General features: G+C 46.3%; 1 protein-coding gene across 1 annotated transcript in view; it reads left to right on the top strand.

Moving 5' to 3' along the window:
- The window catches only part of LOC139050158 (tyrosine-protein kinase SYK-like), a 153,541-nt gene that overhangs the window by 128,963 nt on the left and 2,883 nt on the right, over positions 1 to 21,695 (top strand). The window contains exons 3-6 of the mRNA XM_070526372.1: positions 3,291 to 3,490; positions 6,497 to 6,693; positions 10,875 to 11,010; positions 18,296 to 18,496. Of these exons, the coding sequence (XP_070382473.1) occupies positions 3,291 to 3,490; positions 6,497 to 6,693; positions 10,875 to 11,010; positions 18,296 to 18,496 (734 nt within the window). The remainder of the gene's footprint in view (positions 1 to 3,290; positions 3,491 to 6,496; positions 6,694 to 10,874; positions 11,011 to 18,295; positions 18,497 to 21,695) is intronic.

Genomic DNA, 21,695 nt, shown 5'->3' with positions numbered 1-21,695 from the left:
CTGCCGTCTAAATGGAACGTGGCATTGTCCTGCTATCGCGCATCGCTTGAGGTGAAAAAACGCTAATGAAATAAAAAAAAATTTATACGCGGCGGTGGCGATGGTGATAGTGTTGCTACAGGCGGGGTTAGTCTGGCAAATATCCACCCCAAATCAGCCCGAAGTTACCCGCCTTTGATTGTTTAGTGGCTATGGTGTTGCCCTGCTAAGCACCAGGTCGCCGTATCAAATTCTGGCCACGGCGGCCGCATTTCGATGGAGGTGAAATGACAAGCACCCTTGTACTTAGCTTCAGGTGAATGTTAAGGAACCACATGTGGTCCAAATTTCTGGAGTCCCCCACTACGGCGTGCCTCATAATGAGATCGTTGTTTTGCATGTGAAATCCCATAATTGAAAAAAATATATCCGAAGTTGCAAGAAAACACGTATCGGTGGGTAAAAAGAATGCTTCTTAGGCGAAAAAAAGTTTCGAATCTTTCCAGCTGTAAGCCAATACCGGTTTCATTAGATCGTATACCTTATAGAACTGTTGGGTGGAAGACAATAAATTTGCGTTTTCATGCACTTCTTTGCACCTTGAAGATTTTCTCCAAACTATAAGACTGTGCTGATCGTAAACGTATTTGTGGATTTCTAATGAATCACCACGCAAATAATTGAATTGCGGGCTTAGTTTCGCCGAAACGGGAGAAACTAAATTCCATAAACTTGGAAGACTCACTACAACGTTTAAAACAGAGTGTTTTGTGTACGAATGCTTTCTTTGGCCTAGCCTAATAATTATTGTATGATCAATATATTTGTCATTCCGCCATGACAACAACAACACACGCACGTTGTCCCTGCGCAGTCTTAGTGAGTGAGCCACTCTACTGGGGCCACACTCAAGCGCTCTTTGATTTCCGGGACAAGCAATTAAGTCATAAAACGCCACAAATCTGTGTTGCTAATAAGCATATCAATCTGTGGGAATGGCGGTGACACGTGCAACACCGACTGACTGCTCACCAGTGGGACAAAGTTGATATTATCTACACAAGCCTCATGAGGGCAATTACGGCCATCCGTCGTGTAACGCATGTACCAACTCTACAAGAGCACGCGCAACTTAAAGCCATAAACTGAGCTTGTTGAGCAGCGACAGCAAGCAAGGCAGCTCAAAAGATGCCACACACCGACCGCCACGCCGCGCCGTTCCTATTTCTGCTGAGATTGTTCCACGACTACGACCTTGCACAATATTGCACTATGGAATCACACATCAGTGGTCACTAACAAGACGACAAAGCTCCACCGGCGGGTTAAACCAATTCCTGCATGTAAGACAAGCCTACATACGGGATACTGTGTGATCTACACGGACGTAGTGATTAATCTAAGAGGATGACAAAGAAGTTACATGAATCCGAGACACCCTGAGATCCAAACCACGCGTCGCTATGCGACGGACTTTTCATAACCCGTATTATTTGAGCTGTAGCCTATACAGGATTTTATAGAAACCTTTATCTACCTGCTTAAGATGCTGACACCCTCGGCGCGGCTAGGCAGCCCAAAGAACTAACAAAACCGTTGCCTACCTATCTATGAGCAGATTCGTAAAATTAGCAGATTAAGACGTGTGAAAATTGCTGTTTACTTCTTGATGCAAGCGCATGGCCGTGGTCACAACAATGATATTGCAGACCGCATCGCTCAATCTTTCTCGACGCCTATAAGCCTTCTTCCTTTGCTTCCCTTTGACCCTCGCTCTGTTCACATTGCCCGAAACTCTATCGCCCGCCGAGACACGCGTGTACTCGTCCCCCCTCCCCCCTTATGTCTGCTCACTCCCCCACAATCATTCTCGGGTGAAGGAAGTTTCTTTCCGGAGTTTTAGGGCCGGGGCGGTCCTTACACCAGCCATCCCTCGATCTTGGGGTCAACGCTGTGAACATAACTACCAGTGCCCGAAGTGCATGAGCTCCTGCGTCCTGCAACATATGCCCGTCACCTTCATCGGACCCTTGTACCCTTGTACAAATACAGTAAATACAGTGTAAATGCAGTGACCTTGTAAATACAGTGCCCTTGTACAAATACAGTAAAGTGCACTTAAACGTGTGAAACTGAACATTGCCCAACCTAAAGACTGTGAACGATTGAATATGGACAACATATTCTACAAGTAACCGCTGCAGTATCCACATTAAACGCGCCGCCATGCTTATATTTAATTTCATACTGGATTTGCGCTGCGTGGAAACCCAAGCGGATAAAAAAAAATGGACGGTGACACAAGAAAAATGACTCGGAGTAGTGCTGTGATGCTTGTCCACACCGTCCTGAATAGGGCATTAATCTCGGTATATAACTGGAACCAGTTTTTTGCGACATTCCCATGCGAACATGCGCCGCCAAAATCTTTGATCTCATGCGGTACTTTGGCCCTTCTAGTTACTGCATGGGTTAGCTCTCTATTGGAAAACGGAGGCAACATAGGAGTCAAAGGTCAAACACCCACTTTCTGTTGTCCTTCCTCGCTGAGGGTGAAATGAACTTTGCCTCCACCAGAAATGCTCAGTTTGGACGTCAGGGTGCCACGTCGTGCCTCATTTTTTACGTCATTTTTCCCGCTACGCAAGTCTATGCAGAAATTTGAGTGCATCCTGACTTTCCTAACAATGCTTTAAGCCCCACTTCGCTTGATCGTGACATTACACAGTGACCTGCACGTGCGAGTGTCAGACGTGATTTCGGTAGCATCCCCGTCAAGTGCCAATTAAAAATGTCAATAGAAAATCTATTGTCGCCATATTTCTTTCATCTTCAGGATGGTACGAAAGCGTAGCCCTGAAGAAAACCTCAAGGATTTTCAATTCTTGAGCGACTATGGATTAGTTTGTAGAATGTGGACTTAATGCGACTGAACTATCTGTAGGAACATCACTTATTTCATGTCTAGGATATTCTGAAGCCACCCACGCGGCCACTTAAAGATATTGCTGATATAAAACATCCCAGAAATATAGCAGGAGTGAAACTGCTACATGACCACGTGCTGACACCTGGAGCAAGCATCCAGCCGTCTGTTTTCCAACTCGTTTTACTAAAACGGTTCACATAGATTATCGAAACTTGCTGTAACATTTAATCCGAAGTGTTACAACTTGTAACCGATACGCTTTACACGTCATTATATTTTATCGATAGCTTTTTTTTTTCCTTTTGACGCGCCCTATATTGGTTCACGCAATTGTGGACACAGCGTTTGGAGGGGTTATTGACCGCCGCTGTGTTTCTCTCAGGCGTGGAGCTGTGTGGCCTGCCGGGCCAGCAGTTCCGCGACCCGTGGGCCCTGCTCGAGGGCGTGCAAGGCCTGGCCACGAGACCTTCGCTGCCCTGCAATCGGGCCAGGGACGCCATGCTGCCGCCCACGCACTGGGGGCTCTCGGACGACACCGTGCGCGCCTTCATGCTGCTCAAGGCGCGCCAGTGGGGCATGGACGTGAGTGGACGCTTTGACCGAAGGGAGCGTGTCCGTTGTTCGCACTAATGAGAGACAACAGCACTGGCATGTATCCATAATCCCAATATCGTAATCTGTGCCACTAAATCAGATATGGAGATTATCATCGCCACCGGCATTTAAAGCGAAGCTTTCTGCGCAAACTCTCCTGGACGTGGATGACCGTGGGCGGAACACTCAACGTGTGTTGTCTATAGTCCGCGCGACAATGCCCGCATTATTAACAATCATGGGTATGCAGCCAGAATTTAACACCACTGTTTGTGATGCTTCAAATGCAAGATAGAAGAGAGCCTCACTGCCATTTTTGGACGGTGCGGCACTGACTGCTCAGGTGTATTAGGCCACCTTATTCTTCCCTTTTTACCTCCTTCTAATGACCACCCATCGTTTCTTCATCCATTTTCTTCTTTCCCATTGCAAAGTAGCAGCTTATAAAAAGCAAACGTTCTGGTGCTCACTTCCTCGCGACGATCCAGTCCTTGAACGCATCAACGTGCCTGCCACTGCCTGAATCATTATCTACAAAGAACGTTTTACGTTAGCCTATTTGGGAAAGTTCAGTCTTTCATTTCATTAAAACATGGTCCTTCAAGATTGGCTGGTCGTGGCTCTAGCGGTACAGCAATGAGGGGGGTGAGATGTAGTGAGAAGTACTGAGTTGCTCAAGAAGGAGTGTGAGAAGAAATATAGTCAGACGCACGTTCGACGAGGATTCGCTCTGTTCCTCTTGCGTCTGCGGGAATCCAGGTTGCCAAGTACGCCTGTCCTTGCTTCACCTTCTGTGTGATTTGCTGAAATCGCCTAGAAAACCTCAGCAATGACTGCCATCGTAATGTTAAAGAACAGGTACCACGAGTATTTACTGAAATTCTAGCTCATTTACAAGAAGCTAATGCTACATCTATCAAATGTTATTGGTATATGTTACCCGAACATTGTTGTCTTGAAACAGGGTTGTCTTGTAACGTGGGACAAAAAAAAATCGGCTTTAGCGTGTCAAATTTAGCGTCTAACATTGGGGGCGGGGAAGGGGACGTGGAAGAGCGAACAGGGAGAAGTTGGACTACACCGTATCAACCTAACACAGACTATGTGCAACAAAGCGGTATGCGGTGGGTGCGAACAGTGTCATGGTATCGGTACCACGTATCTGCGCTATGAGTTGTCAGTGAAGTAAAAAGCGTATCAGTAGAAAGCGTGTCAGTAAAAAGCGCTCATCAGTGAGAGGGTGACATCATCATTGCACACTTTCATGCCAATCATTCCACACGAACAATTCGTCAATCATTGCACATTTGCACGCGAAGGCTGAGGTTATTTAGCTCGAAAAGGTCTCAATAATTTTCACAAGACGGTTCTCAAAACCACTCAGTTAATGTTTTGCGCAGCAAATACTATGGATGTTCCTTTATATTTGCCATTCTTGTATTTCACATCAATGCTTCTTACGTGTAGTTTGGGTAGCAAACTGGACTCAGTCTAGTTAACCTCCCTGCCTTTCCGTCTTCCCTTCTCCCTCTCTCTCTCTCTCTCTACCCGCCTCTGAGCTGTCAACCCATCCTACTTAGTTTTTTTTTCTTCGAACGAACTTTACGAAAAACAACTTTTACACTCCATATTTATAGCCTATCGCACAACAAGGTTCTTGATTCTCGGAGCCTTCATTGATTTGGAAGAACACGACACTTCATTGGCCAGTTGTCCGCCTCCAGAATCACATCCCACGTAACCTTGGCGCTGTAATCAGCGCTTCACAGAGACCGCCATGTCATGAGTACCTCTAAGACTCGCAGGTCTAAGCTAAATACGTATGCCTATGCACGTAAATACTACTGAAGGTGGACGCGGCGAAAACACTCGCCTCTGCTCAGCTGATCGGCTTTCGCACGCGTCATGCGGAGGTTGTGGGTTTCGCTCTCACCAGCAGCCAATTTCTCTGTTCTCCCATTTCGTTCACTCTTTACTTTATTCAGAATAGGAATTGATCGTGACCTTAACAATGGCCTTTATTTAGTTATAAAAATTCTTTGCGTTTTATTTTCCCGGCCTTCATTCCCTGTCGACTTCTTCACATTTTTTCTCGGCTACTGTTTGCGTTAAGATTTCTCTCATTACCCTTCGCCCAGTGTAGCATGGCAAACAAGAAGCTTCTCTTCCGGTGAACATCCGTGCGTTTCTGACCTCATTTATCTCTCTCTTTCTCTCTCTTTGCTGAAAATCCAGCACCTGAATACCCTCTTTCTTCTCGCACATATTACAGCTGCTTGTACTTCATGCACTTTCTTCGCTTCATAGCACCCTCGAAACTTGGAAGCAATGTTTCTAGGGTTTTGGTTGGTAAAACCTAGTGTGTAAGGCCCACAAAAGCGCTTACACAATTCTTGAAGACCTTCCAGCCTCTCCTCCTCCCATCTCATCTGTCTTACCCGATATCCTTTGTCCACGTGTAAGGTAACCAATCGTAGGCCAACCGGGCGCGACAATGATTAACCTGTCTTTTCTTATCTATCTATCTATCTATCTATCTATCTATCTATCTATCTATCTATCTATCTATCTATCTATCTATCTATCTATCTATCTATCTATCTATCTATCTATCTATCTATCTATCTATCTATCTATCTATCTATCTATCTATCTATCTATCTATCTATCTATCTATCTATCTATCTATCTATCTATCTATCTATCTATCTATCTATCTATCTATCTATCTATCTATCTATCTATCTATCTATCTATCTATCTATCTATCTATCTATCTATCTATCTATCTATCTATCTATCTATCTATCTATCTATCTATCTAACTTGATTGTATTACTTCCGTAAGAGAGAGAGAAAGAGAGAGAGGGAAGGAAAGACGATGAGTTTGACCGAAAGCTTGTCTCTGTGGACGCTAAAAACGACTCCTCGTACACAAATAGTTATGGTGAAAGCCTCGAAAGCAGCCACGTGTATTGATCGCTACGCTCGCAGGAGCAGCAGCTGGAAGGCAGCCCCACGCCGCCGTCGCCGCAGGGAGTGCGTCCCGAAGGCAGCCCCGGCCCCGGGGACCTGCGGTCGCTGCTGAGCAAGACCCTGCACGAGATACAACCCTGGTTCCACGGACGCCTGAGCCGAGCCGACGCCGAGAGGCGACTTCAGGACGCGGGCCACCTGGACGGACGATTCCTGTGAGCTGAGGCCGATCACGTGCTCCCAGATCGGTACCACACCGCGATAAAGAAAGCACAAAGGACGAGAGTGTTTTTTGTAGGGCCACTTCAATGTTACGCAATCCGCTTATAAAGTTGGATGAACGAATACGGTTTGTTTAGTGGCGCAAGGGCCAGGTATCACCAAAGAGCGTCATAACAGCGTTAGTGATTTCGCGGTGTAATGATGAGTTCGGTGAAGTTGATGTGACGTGGCTCTAAAGGAGCCTAAAAAATACTCGCTGTAACGCGCGTAAAATCTACGTGCAATAAGATTATGGCGATGACTGCTTATAAAGTTATGTGCATTTCTGGATATACCAAATATTTGATGGCTGTTAGGTGCGCCAGATTCCGCCTCTCCACAAACGACTTGACACTGAGAGGTGTTAAGTGTTATCTTGTCAGGGAAACAGCAGTGATTGTCTGGATGCGCTTTGGTTTTTTTTCTCAATCTTTATTTCCTTATACTTCTACGTCCCGCTCCTTCACAGCTCAGTTTAGGGTAGCAAACTGAATGTTTTATCTGGTTGACCTGCCTGCTTCTCCTTTATGTCATCCGTCCGCTCTTATGTTAATAACCAGAACATGTTTCCTGTGATGATTTCTGTGATGCACCTATTTGTGCTCTTGCGACGGGTGTGTGTAGTGTTTATTATGTTCCTTTCGATCTGTGCTCCCTTTTCTAGAGTACTGTTTAGGATTTTATAATAACGGATCCTGTGGAGTCCTACGCACCCACTTTGAATAAGGAATAACCGAATCCAGTGCTCAGGGCCGTTTGAAATGTTTCTTACTTGGAATGTGGCTGGTGAGTCTTAAAAGAACACGAGGTATAAACACAAGAAAAGAACCATCAAAAGCAATTTCAAACTCGCACATGGTGTAAGCAGAAGTAGAATAAATTCAAAGGCTACAGTAGCGTGCAATGGCAAACAGAGAAATATGATAATGGGGCTCTGAGGCAGAACTAAAAGACATGCGCAATTGTGTAATGTTCGTACATCAAATTAGCGTCGTTTCGGGGTTATTGTTAGCGGGAATCAGTTTCTGAAATATAAGAACTGTACACGAGCGTGCATCCTTGTGACAGCGTGCATTTGTGCGTGCGCGCTACGTAAATTGAATAACTGAGTCGAACGAATTGCCTGCTTCTAACACTATAGACGAAATAAACATGACCAAAACATGCATCCGTGCATTGAAAGCCCAAATTCCAGGTCGAATAGCGAAGAACGTGTTTCGAATCATCCAAATAAAAAAAAATAACGCAGTAATCAACCTATCCGTTCACTAGGAGTCTGAAAGATACGAAAGCTAGTTATCAAAACAGCCCTCAGTTTCCGTACTGGCGCGGATGAGAAAGGATTATCCTAAGTGAACATAACGCGATAGTGACGCAGGAGTACACCATTTAGGCCGACGATTATATTGCAGCGCAGTACAGGGCACGACGCTACCGCCCCCCCCCCCCCCCCTCCCCTAAAAAGGGTTCATTAGACTGCGCTCTACCGCGCGACAGCTACAGGAACCACAGGAACGGGCTTCAAGCCTAATGGCACGCCACAAAGACGCGGCTGCTTTGGGACACGGATAATGGGTTCTCGTACGAGACCTGGCACCCGGGCGGTGGACTACCGGTAATGCGGGCCCGCCCCGAGTGCGGCGCTTCGATTTCGAATCAACGACGCGCGTACGGCCACGGAATTCCCACGACCGTCCAAGATTGCGCAACCTGCACGGGCGAGCATAGCCCGCTTCTCCGGTTGGTTAATGACAGCTCGTCCCCCTACGCTTCCTCGAGGCGGCAATGTGTGGCGTCGTCGCTTCGAGCATCATTTGTGGACGATGCGTCACTGCTGTTGGTAATCACCGGAGCACTCCCTCCCCTCCCCCCGTCTCCCATCCAAACCCAAAGCCTCCTACAGATATGCCACTCTGAGAGGTTTTATAAGGGTTGTGCGGCAAAGAGTGCGCTGTGTTTCGGCTCATTAATCGACCCGAACAGGGATTTCAAGTCGACACACTCGAGCTAACGTTTTACTTTGTTTTATTTGTTTAGACAACGTACAACATCGTTTTCGGAGACACAGATAGAAAGGCACTAACGCCTGACTTGGTCATGCTGCCCTTGATGTATGAGTGACCACAGTGCTTTCGAGAAGGCTTCGCGATCCCAAGATAACACAACGTAATTATACTATGAAAACTCCGAACGTAGAAAGCGTTCAATGTGACGCACGTAAACAAAAAAGACAGAAAATACGTCTTGTAACCAGATAAAACAGCTAGGTGGGCAAGCTGGTTGAGAATTTTACGCGCGTAAACACGATTAACAGACGTGGGCATTAAAAAAGAAAGAGAGACAGGCATAGTTATCAAGCGCTGCCTGTGTGTCGCGCTTTCTTCTGGCCAAGTCTGGTAAGCGCGTTTACAATGTCACAAGGCATCAGGTATTTACATAAATTTTGAACTGCTATATGCACGGAAGACTTCACTTGGCCCAATATTTAATATATAGGGTGACTACAGTAGAGGCGAAATAAATGTAAACTCTTGTACATCCGTATTCAAAACAACCTTTGTCAAATTATTTAGTTGTGAAGGCGAACAGCGTAAGATATCTAGGATGGCGCGGTATTCAGTACATGGACTCCCAAGCTTTCTTTGGGGGAGGGGGGGGGGAGGAGGAGTTGGCACGCCTTTACATTAACAGTGTTCACACATGCGTAACAAATAATTCAGCTCATTTAATTAGAATGTACGCTGCAGATATCACCCGCTTTCAATTTCAAGCAAAACCCATAGGTAGGGCAATATAGCTCTAGCAGTCGCAGAATTTTCGCTGTGTTCGCTTGTCTAGATCAATAGACTGCGCATGGAGAGTACACAGAAGTTGACAAGCTAAATATCTGCTTACCTTAAAATTCAATACATTTTGTTTTCAACACAAACAGTGAAAGAACTTTGAGTGTTATCTAGCACGTCTCGAGGCATTGGTGCTGGAAATTCATTACGGCGTCGGTACTTGCCGCCCGTCATTACAGTCTTTGTTGTATGTCGGGTTTACCGAAGTTCAGCCCATGGTAATACTTGCAAATTCGCAGGTCTAAAAGTCTGGCCTACTAATGTATAGCTGAAGTTAGTATTTCACTTCAGCTTTTCCTGCTTCTTCTCCCAACCCCATTTCAGAAAATGTTTCTATAAGGCAAACACCGGAGGTTTATTAGGCCTGATGAGGCTTGGTCTGCTCGGGAGACGTTAAATTCCCATATGGCTCGCGAAACACACATTTTAACATCTCATTTAAGTATACATTATACACGAAATCACTGCAACCAATCACAAACTTCAGGAAACAAAATAATACACGGAATACCAGAGCCTACATGCGGCATAATTAAGGCCACCTCAGGGTTAGGAAACATAGTGTAACAAGGCACACAGGCAATAGAGGCTGATGTTATATAAATATTTGCTATAAAATAGACCACTTGCAGTGAGCAGCAGCTTACCACCGCATAATCATGTGCTTTTGCTCGTTGTTTAACGGGCATTACTAAAAGAACACCGATGAGAACGAAACTGACATTTCGGGACCCATACGGGCCTCGGTTAACAATTAAGGAAGACAATAAGGGTCGTACCTTATCTCTAGACAATGTGTGCTCCTCGTCAGGAAGTATGTCGCAGAACGTTGGGCTAAGGAGCTCTCGGCGAGAAAATATGGGCTGTCAGCCATCAGTAAATAAAGCGCCACCCTAACCTTCTGTTTTTGCTTTTCAACACCGGACTCTTCGTACCAACACTGAAACGTAACTTTTCGCTGCTCCTCTGTTTTTTCTGCGAGTGCTTGGTTCTCTACTCGCAACACACACCTATATCGCGAGACGACGTCTCGTCTAAGCTTGGACTACAATACTGCGCCTACATAACACTCTCACATAATAAAGCGACCAACACATGTGTCCGGGGCCAATGTTTCGGCACTGATATTTGACTTCGTCGGTACCCTGAAATCACGTTCGTGACACCTCTTGTTCGACCAGTGAGGATAACCTCAAGTCTTTTTCTACTGGCATCTTTAGACCGTGGAGAAGTTGCACCTGTCATCGCTGGACTTTGTATCATTTAACGGTAATGTGGCGTCGTTTGTGCAGAGTACGGGAGCGGGACGACAGCAGCTACGCCCTGTGCCTCAGCCACGGCGGCTCAGTGAAGCACTACAAGGTGGACGTGACACCTAGCGGCGAGTTTGCCATCCAGGATGGGCAGCGCTTCCCCAGCATCATGTCGGTACGCGAACTTATCTAATCCGTGCCACCAAACCCACATTGCTTGCTAGGCCAGCAACTTACCTTGCCATCGGCATATATTTACTGTAGAGCTCGTTAGAAACCCGAAGTACCATTTTTTTTTTATGAGACCACGCAGTAGGAGTAAGATGGCATTTGTCATTTGGGAAACGTAGAGCAGTGGCGAAGATTAGTAGGTGTGCGATACTCACCGATCTTTTTCATTATAACAACTTCGGAATGCCTGACAGAGTTGACAGCTTGGCATATTGGTATAAATTCATTGCTACGAATTATGCTGCTTCGTTTTGTCGTTTACTTATATTTTTTTTTTTGCCTTGGTATTGTTTACTGCTAGGCACCGCTTTCTGTGGTCAGTATCGCTTTCAAATTAAGTTAGTGGGAACTGCGCCATGGTTTGTACCTTTACTGTCTCATATCTCGCACTGTTCACACCAATTATAGTTTATGGGATTTAGTGCAATAAAAAGAAATGAGCTTCTCAGTGCTTACGCTTGTGTACCTAATAGGGACGCTAGGGCCACTGCCGGTTCAGAAATATTTAACCCCATAGATTGTCACAGTACACATGGACATCCAGCTTGGCTTTGCTCCGCATTATGTAGTAGCGAATTTCTAGAAAAACTCTACGCAGAACACAAGTTCCATTCCCTACAGCTTTGTAAATTGTTATCACAAACTTTGTGCTATTTGCAGAATTTATTATAATTTGACATGCTTGGAGTAGAGACCCTCTGCAGTTTTTGAATTGCAAGATACACCCTAAAAGAAATCTGTAGGAAGTAACAGGTGGTGGCAGGTCATACGGCTGATCAGTGACATCATCGATGTCCACTTCCGTTAATTGTGCATTTACAAAAAGACATTATTAACTCCCCTGCCGCACCTTATAAAAAGTTCACTTTTCTCATTAGAGGACATTGCACAGACAACGTATTCCGACGCTACAGTTCCCGTCTCTTTTACACTCAGCAAATTAGTGATGCGACTGTATCTTTGCAGCTTGCCATAGCCAACCTTTATTTGGTCTGCCTTTCATCTGACATTGCTTGATATTTCATTCAACAAACACAAAATATTGAAGTACTCACACGCCTTCGACCAATGAAGGCCTTTTTTTGTCGAGACCAAAGGCCTTCGAGAGTTCGAAAATATACTTGCGCCCCTTTTCCTGAATTATAAGTTTAATTATTGTTAGTTTTTCACGCGAGTGCAGAGACGACACGAAGGCGTCTTCGAATAGTACTAGCTCAGACATCTGCGAAGCACTATTGACATACAGCATGCTTTAGGCAAACGGAATCATCAGTGAGCGAAAGCAAGCAACATAAGTCGAATAACGGAAATAAGAGAGAGTTGGGTGCGTTTTCGCTCGCCCACACTGCAGAGGCGGCAACTTTCTTCGAAGAGATAGCTAAAATCAAGGATTGTACGCGCGAAAACCAAATACCATTGTGAGGCACACCGTAGTGGTGGACGCCAGATTAGGTTTGACCACATGAGTTTCTTCACCCTGCGACCAATGCGTGGTAAACAAGCGTTTCCGCACCCTGCCCCCGTCGCAATTGGGCTGCCGGAAACGATGGCAGGACCTCGGCCTCCGTGACACTACGGCAAAGCCAATGAGCGACCGCTGCGAGCCGGAACATTTTAAACAGTTGCGCTAATTAAAATGAGGTGACAACGAGAATGCCATTTTCTTTCTCCCGAAAGAATAAAACTGGTGCTCCATGATTCCTTCTGGGCTCCTTCACACTTTGAAAAGTGATCCGGTGAGGCTCCTGGAATGAATGAGCATTCTCTTTTCCCAAGTCACACCCTTCTAGCGTTTTCGAATACAAGGACGCCCACACAATTCATTATTTGCTTGATACCAGCCATTCGGTGAAGTGATCTTAATTGCTCTTCGAAAGAGAAATATCTGCGCAGCGCACCCTCCATCCATAGTTTCTCCCGCCGTGGTTGCTCAGTGGCTATGGTGTTGGGCTGCTGAGCACGAGGTCGCGGGATCGAATCCCGGCCACGGCGGCCGCATTTCGATGGGGGCGAAATGCGAAAACACCCGTGTGCTTAGATTTAGGTGCACGTTAAAGAACCCCAGGTGGTCAAAATTTCCGGAGTCCTCCACTACGGCGTGCCTCATAATCAGAAAGTGGTTTTGGCACGTAAAACCCCAAATATTATTATTTATCCATCCATAGTTTCGTATTGCCACCACTCCTGGCCTATCCTCTACTCAAGGGCGCATGGGCAAGCCTCCTGCAGGAAACAGACATTCTCCTAATCCTTTACTTTCGCGAAGCTATGAACGCGAGAAGGCCTTGAGGATACATGCACGCATACTGGAGAAAAATGGCGCGCGCATGCCGAGAATGTCGTTTCCGATGCCAAGAAATGTAATTCGTGTGCCTCGAACGCCGACAGCAAACGAAAAGAATGAGCAGGAAGAACACAGCCCTTGGGAGCAATAGAGTTCCTCGGGCCACCTTTGTCTTTGCTGCTTGTGTGTGTGAGTGTGTGTGTGTGTGTTCAACTGCCTGTTTCTCCGTCCCATCTCCGTCCGGGGCGTTTGAACGAAACGGCCTCGCTGGGCGTCTGGAAATAATTTCGGCGGGGGCAACGGTTTTCCCTCGCTTCTCGTTTTCGTGGCTACGAGCATAAAATGAAAAATTCATTACCGCTGCGAGGAAGGCTCAGCATTTCATTGTGACTGCTGTTTTCTCGCGGGCCTTTCCGTCGTCTCGCGGAACGTGCTGATGTTTGTATTTTCGTTTCTTTTGTGTCCCGCCGCTTGGCTTTGCAGCGTCGCCAGCAGCTTCATTCAAAATGAATCTTCCCGCGCGGCGATATTAACCCTGACGAGGATAAACAGCTGCTGGGCCCGTGTTGCAGCTAGTAAATAAACGCCAGCTTTTTTTGACTGGCCCTAGGAATGACCCGCGCCTCGGGGCAGGTGCCATAATCAACGTGGGCGTTACTTCTTCCGGCCGAACCCGGCGCTCAAAGGAAAACCCGAGAAAGACGGTCAAGAGAAAGCGACGCATGGCTTAGATTACTTTTTAAATTAGGCTGTAGTGAGGGCAAGAAAGCAAACATTGCCAAAAGTATGAGCGAAGAATGGAACCCTTTGCTTGGAGAGAAGCTCCGCTCACGAAGACAAGCAACACCCAAATCACACCGAACATGCGGCGAGTGTGGTCATTCTTACATCAAATCTAATACTGCTGTTCAATCCCACCCGCTATTTATGTCCAGGCGTACAGTAGCATTCACTGGTGATCGCCTACATTCAAAAGTATATGCAACTCTATTCGTGTCGCGTGCGCAGTGTGATTAGGCGAGATTATTTTGCTCAAGAGTCGGTGAGAATATTCGAGAAATTTCCTGGTGCGATAACTTGATGACAGCGGTAATCACTTGAAGAATGGCGTCTGGCCAAAGCTAAAACAACGCACGCATGTTGGTCTTTGATCTGAATAATTAAGACCTCTTTTCATTCTCGTGGCCAGAAGTCAGCATTTTCTTTATATTCCTTGCTGTATTCTTTACTTACCTTTGTATTCGTTTACTCGACTGCAGTGGCAGCTGCATATGTAGATATCTACCTCGATAACATGGTCGTACTGTGGCAGCATGCCTCCTAATTATGACCAGCCATATTTACCTCAAGTGCAACATGAAACACTCACCCAGCGTCATCCAAAGTACACCTGCGTAGCATCAGCAGGCTCGATATTATTCCTGCGGATTCCCCAATCGTCTTCCAGCTCATAAGGATAGTCTAGGGTGGCACAAGATTCTCTTACATCGGCCCCAAATATCTGTTACACTTGACAGACTAGCTCTACTTCTTATCTCAACTCGATTACCAGCAGCACCCGTCTTCTTTTCAATATATATCGTCTCCAAAACCAGTGTCCACTCCTATACGTATCTAGACAACGCTTTGCAACTTATACATATTCCTGTCGTGTTCTGTAGTTGGTACTACTGGTTGGTAGTCGGACAGTGAAACCCAAGGTGGACCAGCTATCGTTCGTGAAGCTATGTCGAGACGTGTTTAGCCATGCAGAAAGACAGTAAGTAGTCCAACAACACTCTTACGGGTGAACTGAAACAACGTAGGGACGAGAAATTGTGCGTTAAATTTAGTAGAACGGCAAGGGAAGGTGATCATATGCTGCGCCAGGTGTATGGAAAGAGTGCTTCATCGAAAAAAGTTACAGAGGCACTTGAGCCTCCTTACGCGCATTTCCAGCGAAAGCAGTATGAATCTTCCGCGCGAGCCTTTTCACTTGGTCAAGTGCTCGAATTGGACAAAGTCATTTGTGAGGGAGCGCCGAGTCAATTTTGGGAGTGGGCCAGGTCGGTTTTGAACGTGCGTCAACTTTTTTTTTTTAATTGGGCAAAATCAATTTTGCGTGCGGGCCACCCAAATTTTGAGGGTGGGCCAAGTCAATTTTGGGAGTGGGCCAGGTGTGTCTTGAGCGTGGGCACACTCAATTTTATAATTCAGCAAAATCAATTTTTTCGGACGTGGGGCACGGCGTTCGTTCGATGCCGTGGCTGTTCATCGTGGGATTTCGCAGCACGCGCCGCTGCAGTTCGAATGCTGGGAAGGTGACGTCATCACTTGGTCACGTGGGTTTCGGTACCATTGGATGTTGACGCCGGACGGACGTCAGATTTCCCGCTTCATGTGGGGCATAAAGGCTTTCGCATTGAAAGTGTGCGTACGAGTGGTACAATTGCTTCGGTGACTGTTGAGAGAGCGTGCAAGAAGTGTAACGGGCCAGATAGGCCAGTGACATCGCGGACAGACGAAAACACTGAAAAAACTCAGTGCGCCTCCATTCTTTGAAGAATGATGACCAGCGAAGCTGTGTATGAGGGCCCCTTAATGGCGAACTGCACCTCCGCCTCAGGTTGGCCCGGGTGACGAAAATAAAGCTTCATTGATTGATTGATTGATTGATTGATTGATTGATTGATTGATTGATTGATTGATTGATTGCACTTTCTTTGGGATCGGCTCCCGTATGGGGAGTGCTTGGAGGGACACTAAAGGCAAATACTAAGTCGACGCGGACTGTTTAAATACCATTCCAGAAACCTCGCAACGCTTGGTTCGTGCCAAGAAAGGGAATAGTTTACGCGAAAACTGCATCTGAATTGTCCAAATACCTCTTTCGAAATTCAAGTCTCCCGCCACCCAGTCAGGGAAGTGGTGACGTTGCATAAGCCATCACCACCCTTTGCTGCCGTCGGTGAGTAAAACGGCGCCCGACAGACGGTGGCACCGAGCCAAGGCAGGTGGATTTGCCGCTGCAGCTGCTTTATGGTCAAGTGGCGTAGACCGTTCGGGCATCCTGCGACATCACATGGAATTTGAATTCTCTGCTACTTGCAGTTTGTGCGAGTTTCGCTAGCCAGCCAAACCAGCGCAGCACTACGCGATAACGAAACTACTGAAACGCGAAAGCGTGAGCGGCGCGAGTCGAGCGAAAACGAAGCCTTTCGACCGCTCCCGTCGTTCGCAAGGATAATTTCAATTGGTTCTTTTTTTCTAAAAACGAAATAGAACTGGACAAGTAGCATTTTATTTCGTCATAGAATACAATGATGATCTTTGCAACGAGTCGTTGAGTACTAGTGACAGAATTTAATTGAAGAGTGCTTTCGTCATCGGGCAAGTACTTGAATGTCCCGAGGGAGTCTCTATGTCCTGCATTTACCTCAGTTTCTCGATTATTAAGGCTCTGTTCGCGATAATATCGAAGCCTTAGAGATTTTCAAGCTCTAATCTACCATTTTAGCTTGATTTATTATTTGCCTTTAGTGTCCCTTTAACGCATGCTTCACTTCCAGCGCCAACCGGCCCGCTATTGTACTATCTTCGGGATCGGCTCCCGGGGAGTGCTTAATGCTTGCTTCACTTCTGCCGCTAATCGGCCCGCCGCCGCACTATCTTCGGGATTTTTTTTTTCAACACGCGGACACGATAGTAAAGAAAGTAGCCCTTTACAGTAATGTGGAAAGCTGGGCTAGTTGGTGATAAATCATCACACCTTGCTGGTGAAGAAGCAGCGCTGATACGGGCACGGCGAAGACACAGTGTTGTGTATTCTTGTGTGTCTTCGCCGCGTCCGTGTCAGTGCGCTGCTTATCCAGCAGGGTACGATGAGCCCTTTACAGCTTCGCTGCAGAATACGCTAACTCTTGATCGAAGATGGTTTGCTAACGGTTACAATGGTGGCGGAAACCACAGGTGTGTCGTATGTGACTGCTTGATCTGTTGTAATACGGCCGTTTCTACAAATCAATCATAAAAACAACCATTCACCGTATTTATTGATCACAGGTTGCATATACATGCAGTGCGTCTCAGTTGCCATGCACTGGGTAAAAGAAAAGGAATAAGCACGGGTTATCTTACGTCAACTACGATATTCTAGTTGACTTTGAGACAAGAAAGTAGAGCTGAACAGGCCATGTAATGCGTACGGCAGGCAACCGGTAGACCATTGGAGTTTAAGAATGGGTGCCAAGAAAAGGAAGCACAGCGAGGACGGCAGAAAATGAGGTGGAGTGATGGAATTAGGAAATGTGTTGGCGCAAGTTGGGATGAGCTACTGCAAGACAGGGGTAATTAGCCATCGGTGAGAGAGACCGCCGTCCTGCAGTGGACAAAAAGAAGTGGGCTGATGATGATAATAATGGTAATGATAATCAAGAAGCTTTCCATCTGTTACTTTTTATCAAGAGCCTAGGAAATGCGCGTCCCTGAGCGCACACACACAAGCACGTGTGTGCGTGTGCGTGTGTACCTGTGTGTGTCTGTGTGCGTCGAGACAGGGTCACATTTAAAATGCGAACTATGTACTATTATGTTGCTATATTAATGTTCCCACTAACGGTACAGCTAATGTTTGTGTTCTATATAACGAAATACTTGTGCGTATATGAATGCGCTAATGAGTCACATTTGGTCCCCTTATTACGCTGCGGCGTTGGTCGTTGCATATGCTAAGATGGAGATAAAGAACGTCAATGTACTCGGAGAAGCAAGTCATCGCGTTGGAAAAATTGCTGCGTTCACGCTAAGGGCTCTTACAAAGATAGTCTACTTTTCATTGTGTTAATTTCGATAGAAAAAGAAGCATACGAAGAAGCGATCAACAGTTTCGTTGAAATCGCGATCTTAGCGCCGTAAGGTGGTGGAGGGACCGTCTTCAGTTCATTCGGTGTACTTGGGGTCTCTGCAGCTGATCAGCCACTACACCTTGTTCAGCGACGGTCTCTGGTGCCCGCTGACCGAGGCGTGCGTGCGCCCCGACTGCCACCTGGTGGCCAAGCCGACCACCACCGCCAGCAGAGCGGAGCAACGGCGAAGCTTCGCCGCGACCACCACCACCACTGCACGCACAGGCATCCTCAACCGCCTCGTCGCGAGCATCACGCCGCAGGTGAGCGGCCCTGAAGTGACTGTTTGTCACACTGACCACTTCGTGTGTTGCAAACCAGAATGTTTACGCCTCACCGTAGAGAGAATACGGTAAATGAATACGCTTATAACACCAACTGTCTCGTTGTTTGATGCAGTTTTTTGTGCATTAATTTATTCGCTCATTTATTTGTATAGCATTCTTTGCCTACTTCTGCCGTTTTTAATCTATCTATCTATCTATCTATCTATCTATCTATCTATCTATCTATCTATCTATCTATCTATCTATCTATCTATCTATCTATCTATCTATCTATCTATCTATCTATCTATCTATCTATCTATCTATCTATCTATCTATCTATCTATCTATCTATCTATCTATCTATCTATCTATCTATCTATCTATCTATCTATCTATCTATCTATCTATCTATCTATCTATCTATCTATCTATCTATCTATCTATCTATCTATCTATCTATCTATCCTGTTACGCCAACCGAGTGGCTCAAGCTGTCTACTAGCTTGGGCCACGTGGTTGTGATGCCGTCATGGTCATTCCCTAGTCGTCGTTGCTGCTTTATCATCTTACTCTCGTCATACCGTCCTCCCCATGCCTTCTGCGCCCAGTGGGCCAAGTTGTTTAATAGCTTCAGTCACTAGATGTGTTCATGGTCGTGATGCGTTCAAGGTCGCTCTGTCATCGCACTTTCAGCTTTGTCGTCTGACTGCTGAGTAAGTGAGTGAAATAACTTTATTGGAAGTCCGGCGACGACGCGAACTCGTCGCACACCCGGCTAGTCCCACGTCGGGACCGGCAGGTCTAGCCCACTGGCCCGGTCGCGGGCACGTCGGACAGCCTTCTGACTGGTCACGCCATCGTCGTCAGGGCATCTTCATCACACAAGCTTCGTGGTATAGCCGTCCTTGCGTAATTGCCATCATGAACTCATCGTCATCCGATTGTCCTCATACCGTTGTCATGCCATCGTCCCCATTGTGTCGTCTTCATACAGCCGTCGTCACGATTTCGTTAACATACCGCGCTCGTGATGCATCTCGCGGTAGTTTGATTGCCATCATTGTTAACAGCGTCATCTGTCTTTCGTCATGCCGTCGTCATCATGCCATCCTCGTCACACAGCCATCGTCATGCCAATGTCGTCATGCCATCGTCGTCACGATATCGTTTTGAAATCTTCATCACTTCAGTGACGTCATCCCATCGCTACGCCGTCGTTGACACACTGCCTTCATCGTTCCATTACCTTGAATCCTTCTTGATTGTATCGTAATTACGCGAAGGTTAATCAATCGTGATTACGTCGGTGTGGCTGTGCCATCATCGTCCTGCGTCGTCATTACGCAGTCGTCCCTATTGATCCATTGTTCTGCTGTAACCACCATGCCGTCGTGGAAGTGCAGTCGTCGTCACTCCAGCTTTGTCATCCGACTCTCGTCGTGCCGTCACGTTTTCACGAAGGCTTCGTGACACAGTCGTCTTCACGACATTGCCGCCACACACTTGTCATCATCCGATTGACCTTACACCGTTGCTATGTCATCGTCGTGATTGCGTCATCATCACGCATTCTTACTCACAACATTATCGTGACGCGTCGTAGTCGTTTCATCGCCGTCATTCTAAGTTCTACATCCAATTCTCGGCACATAGTCGTCGTCACAGCGTCGTCGTCACACCACTCTCATGTCGTCATCACGCTGTCGTTTTACCAGTGTCATCTGCTCAGTGACGTCATTACATTATCGTTATTACGTCGTCGTGGTACCGCATCCAACAATCCGTCAATGTCATTTCTTGACTGTTTCGCAAATACGCTGCCGTCGTTCAATCTTGATCACGCCGCCAGTCTTGATTACGTCGATTACGCCGCCGTTGTCATACCATCGTCGCCATGCCATCCACGCCGTGCCATCATTGTTGTTCCAGATTCGCCAACGGCTTGTCGTCATACATTCGTCGTCATCCAATTGGCCTTGTGTCAGCGCCGTCACGCTGTCGACTTTATTTACTCTCCTCATCATTTGAGAATGGTCATATGATGGTAGCCATGCCATTCTTGTCATACCACCTTTGTCATTCCGTCCAATCATTCCTTATTGGTCATTACGTACTGGCCAGTACGTCGGCGGCATAATGCCATCGTCATGCTTCCATGACCGTGTGAGACTTTGGCAAGCGAGTGCGATGTCGAAATAGGAGCATACCGGATTATGTGGCATATTGTCGAAGCAACGGAAGTCACAAAATGACCAACAAATGATGTTCAATAAACGCCAGAAATACGCTGTGTAGCTACATTGCTTTAATGCTGATTGTATTACCATCAACAGCCATCGTGAGATGAGTTATGCAGTATTTTTATTGAAAAGCAAGAAGTTGTTATCTTACTATGGTAACTGTTAGAACCATGCGAAGTGACAGACATCGAAGCCAGAGAAAGCATTAGCGGGGTTATTTGCTTTGTTTAACTGAAATGCAGAGAAAATAAGGTAAAGGATTTTGAAAATCGACGAAAAGATAATTTGCTACAAGTGAGTACCGAAGCCACACCTTAGGCATTACGCTCTTGGTGGTTTACCAATTAAACTAAAAATTAAGCTGCATCGCCCTGCCAATTTTCCCAGAGAATAAATTACTGTTCCTCCTTTTCACATAGCAGTAATGAAAAAACTAATGAAAGGTAAGGCGAAACGTCACAAGTTCAGTAATTAAGCATGAAGAGAGCTAACATGGTAACCGAGGTGAAGATGTGGTCTTAGGTAAACAGTGCTATCGATACAAAACGAGATCATTGGGGGCGGTGCACACTATACAACGAGACAAAATGTTGACCAGGCGTGCGAGGTTTTAATGTGTTCATAGGTAATACCTGCATGTACATACAAATATTGACTGCGGGCTACTCCATAGAGAATGCCAGCTTTCCCACAGTGCACGCAAAATGCACAATAGTGCGGCAGGCAACAAGTAGGTCGGTGCTCGACGTAATGACGTGAGCCAGGGAGAGTCACACAGGTCCCCAGTGCCGAGTAATTAATTTCTCAGTGTTTCATTTGCTGATTTGTTGGCAAATATTCGACGCATTTGCTTATGCACCTTCTAGGACAAATGTAGGGTACCACAAGTTTTTCTGAACGAGAAACATAGTGACTGATTCAATTTCCCCAGCAGTTCGGCAGCACTAGTGCTC

Source organism: Dermacentor albipictus, chromosome 9 (assembly GCF_038994185.2).
Source record: "Dermacentor albipictus isolate Rhodes 1998 colony chromosome 9, USDA_Dalb.pri_finalv2, whole genome shotgun sequence".
Taxonomy (NCBI): domain Eukaryota; kingdom Metazoa; phylum Arthropoda; class Arachnida; order Ixodida; family Ixodidae; genus Dermacentor; species Dermacentor albipictus.
Note: the sequence above shows the minus strand (reverse complement) of the source record. Positions and strands in the feature narration are given on the sequence as shown.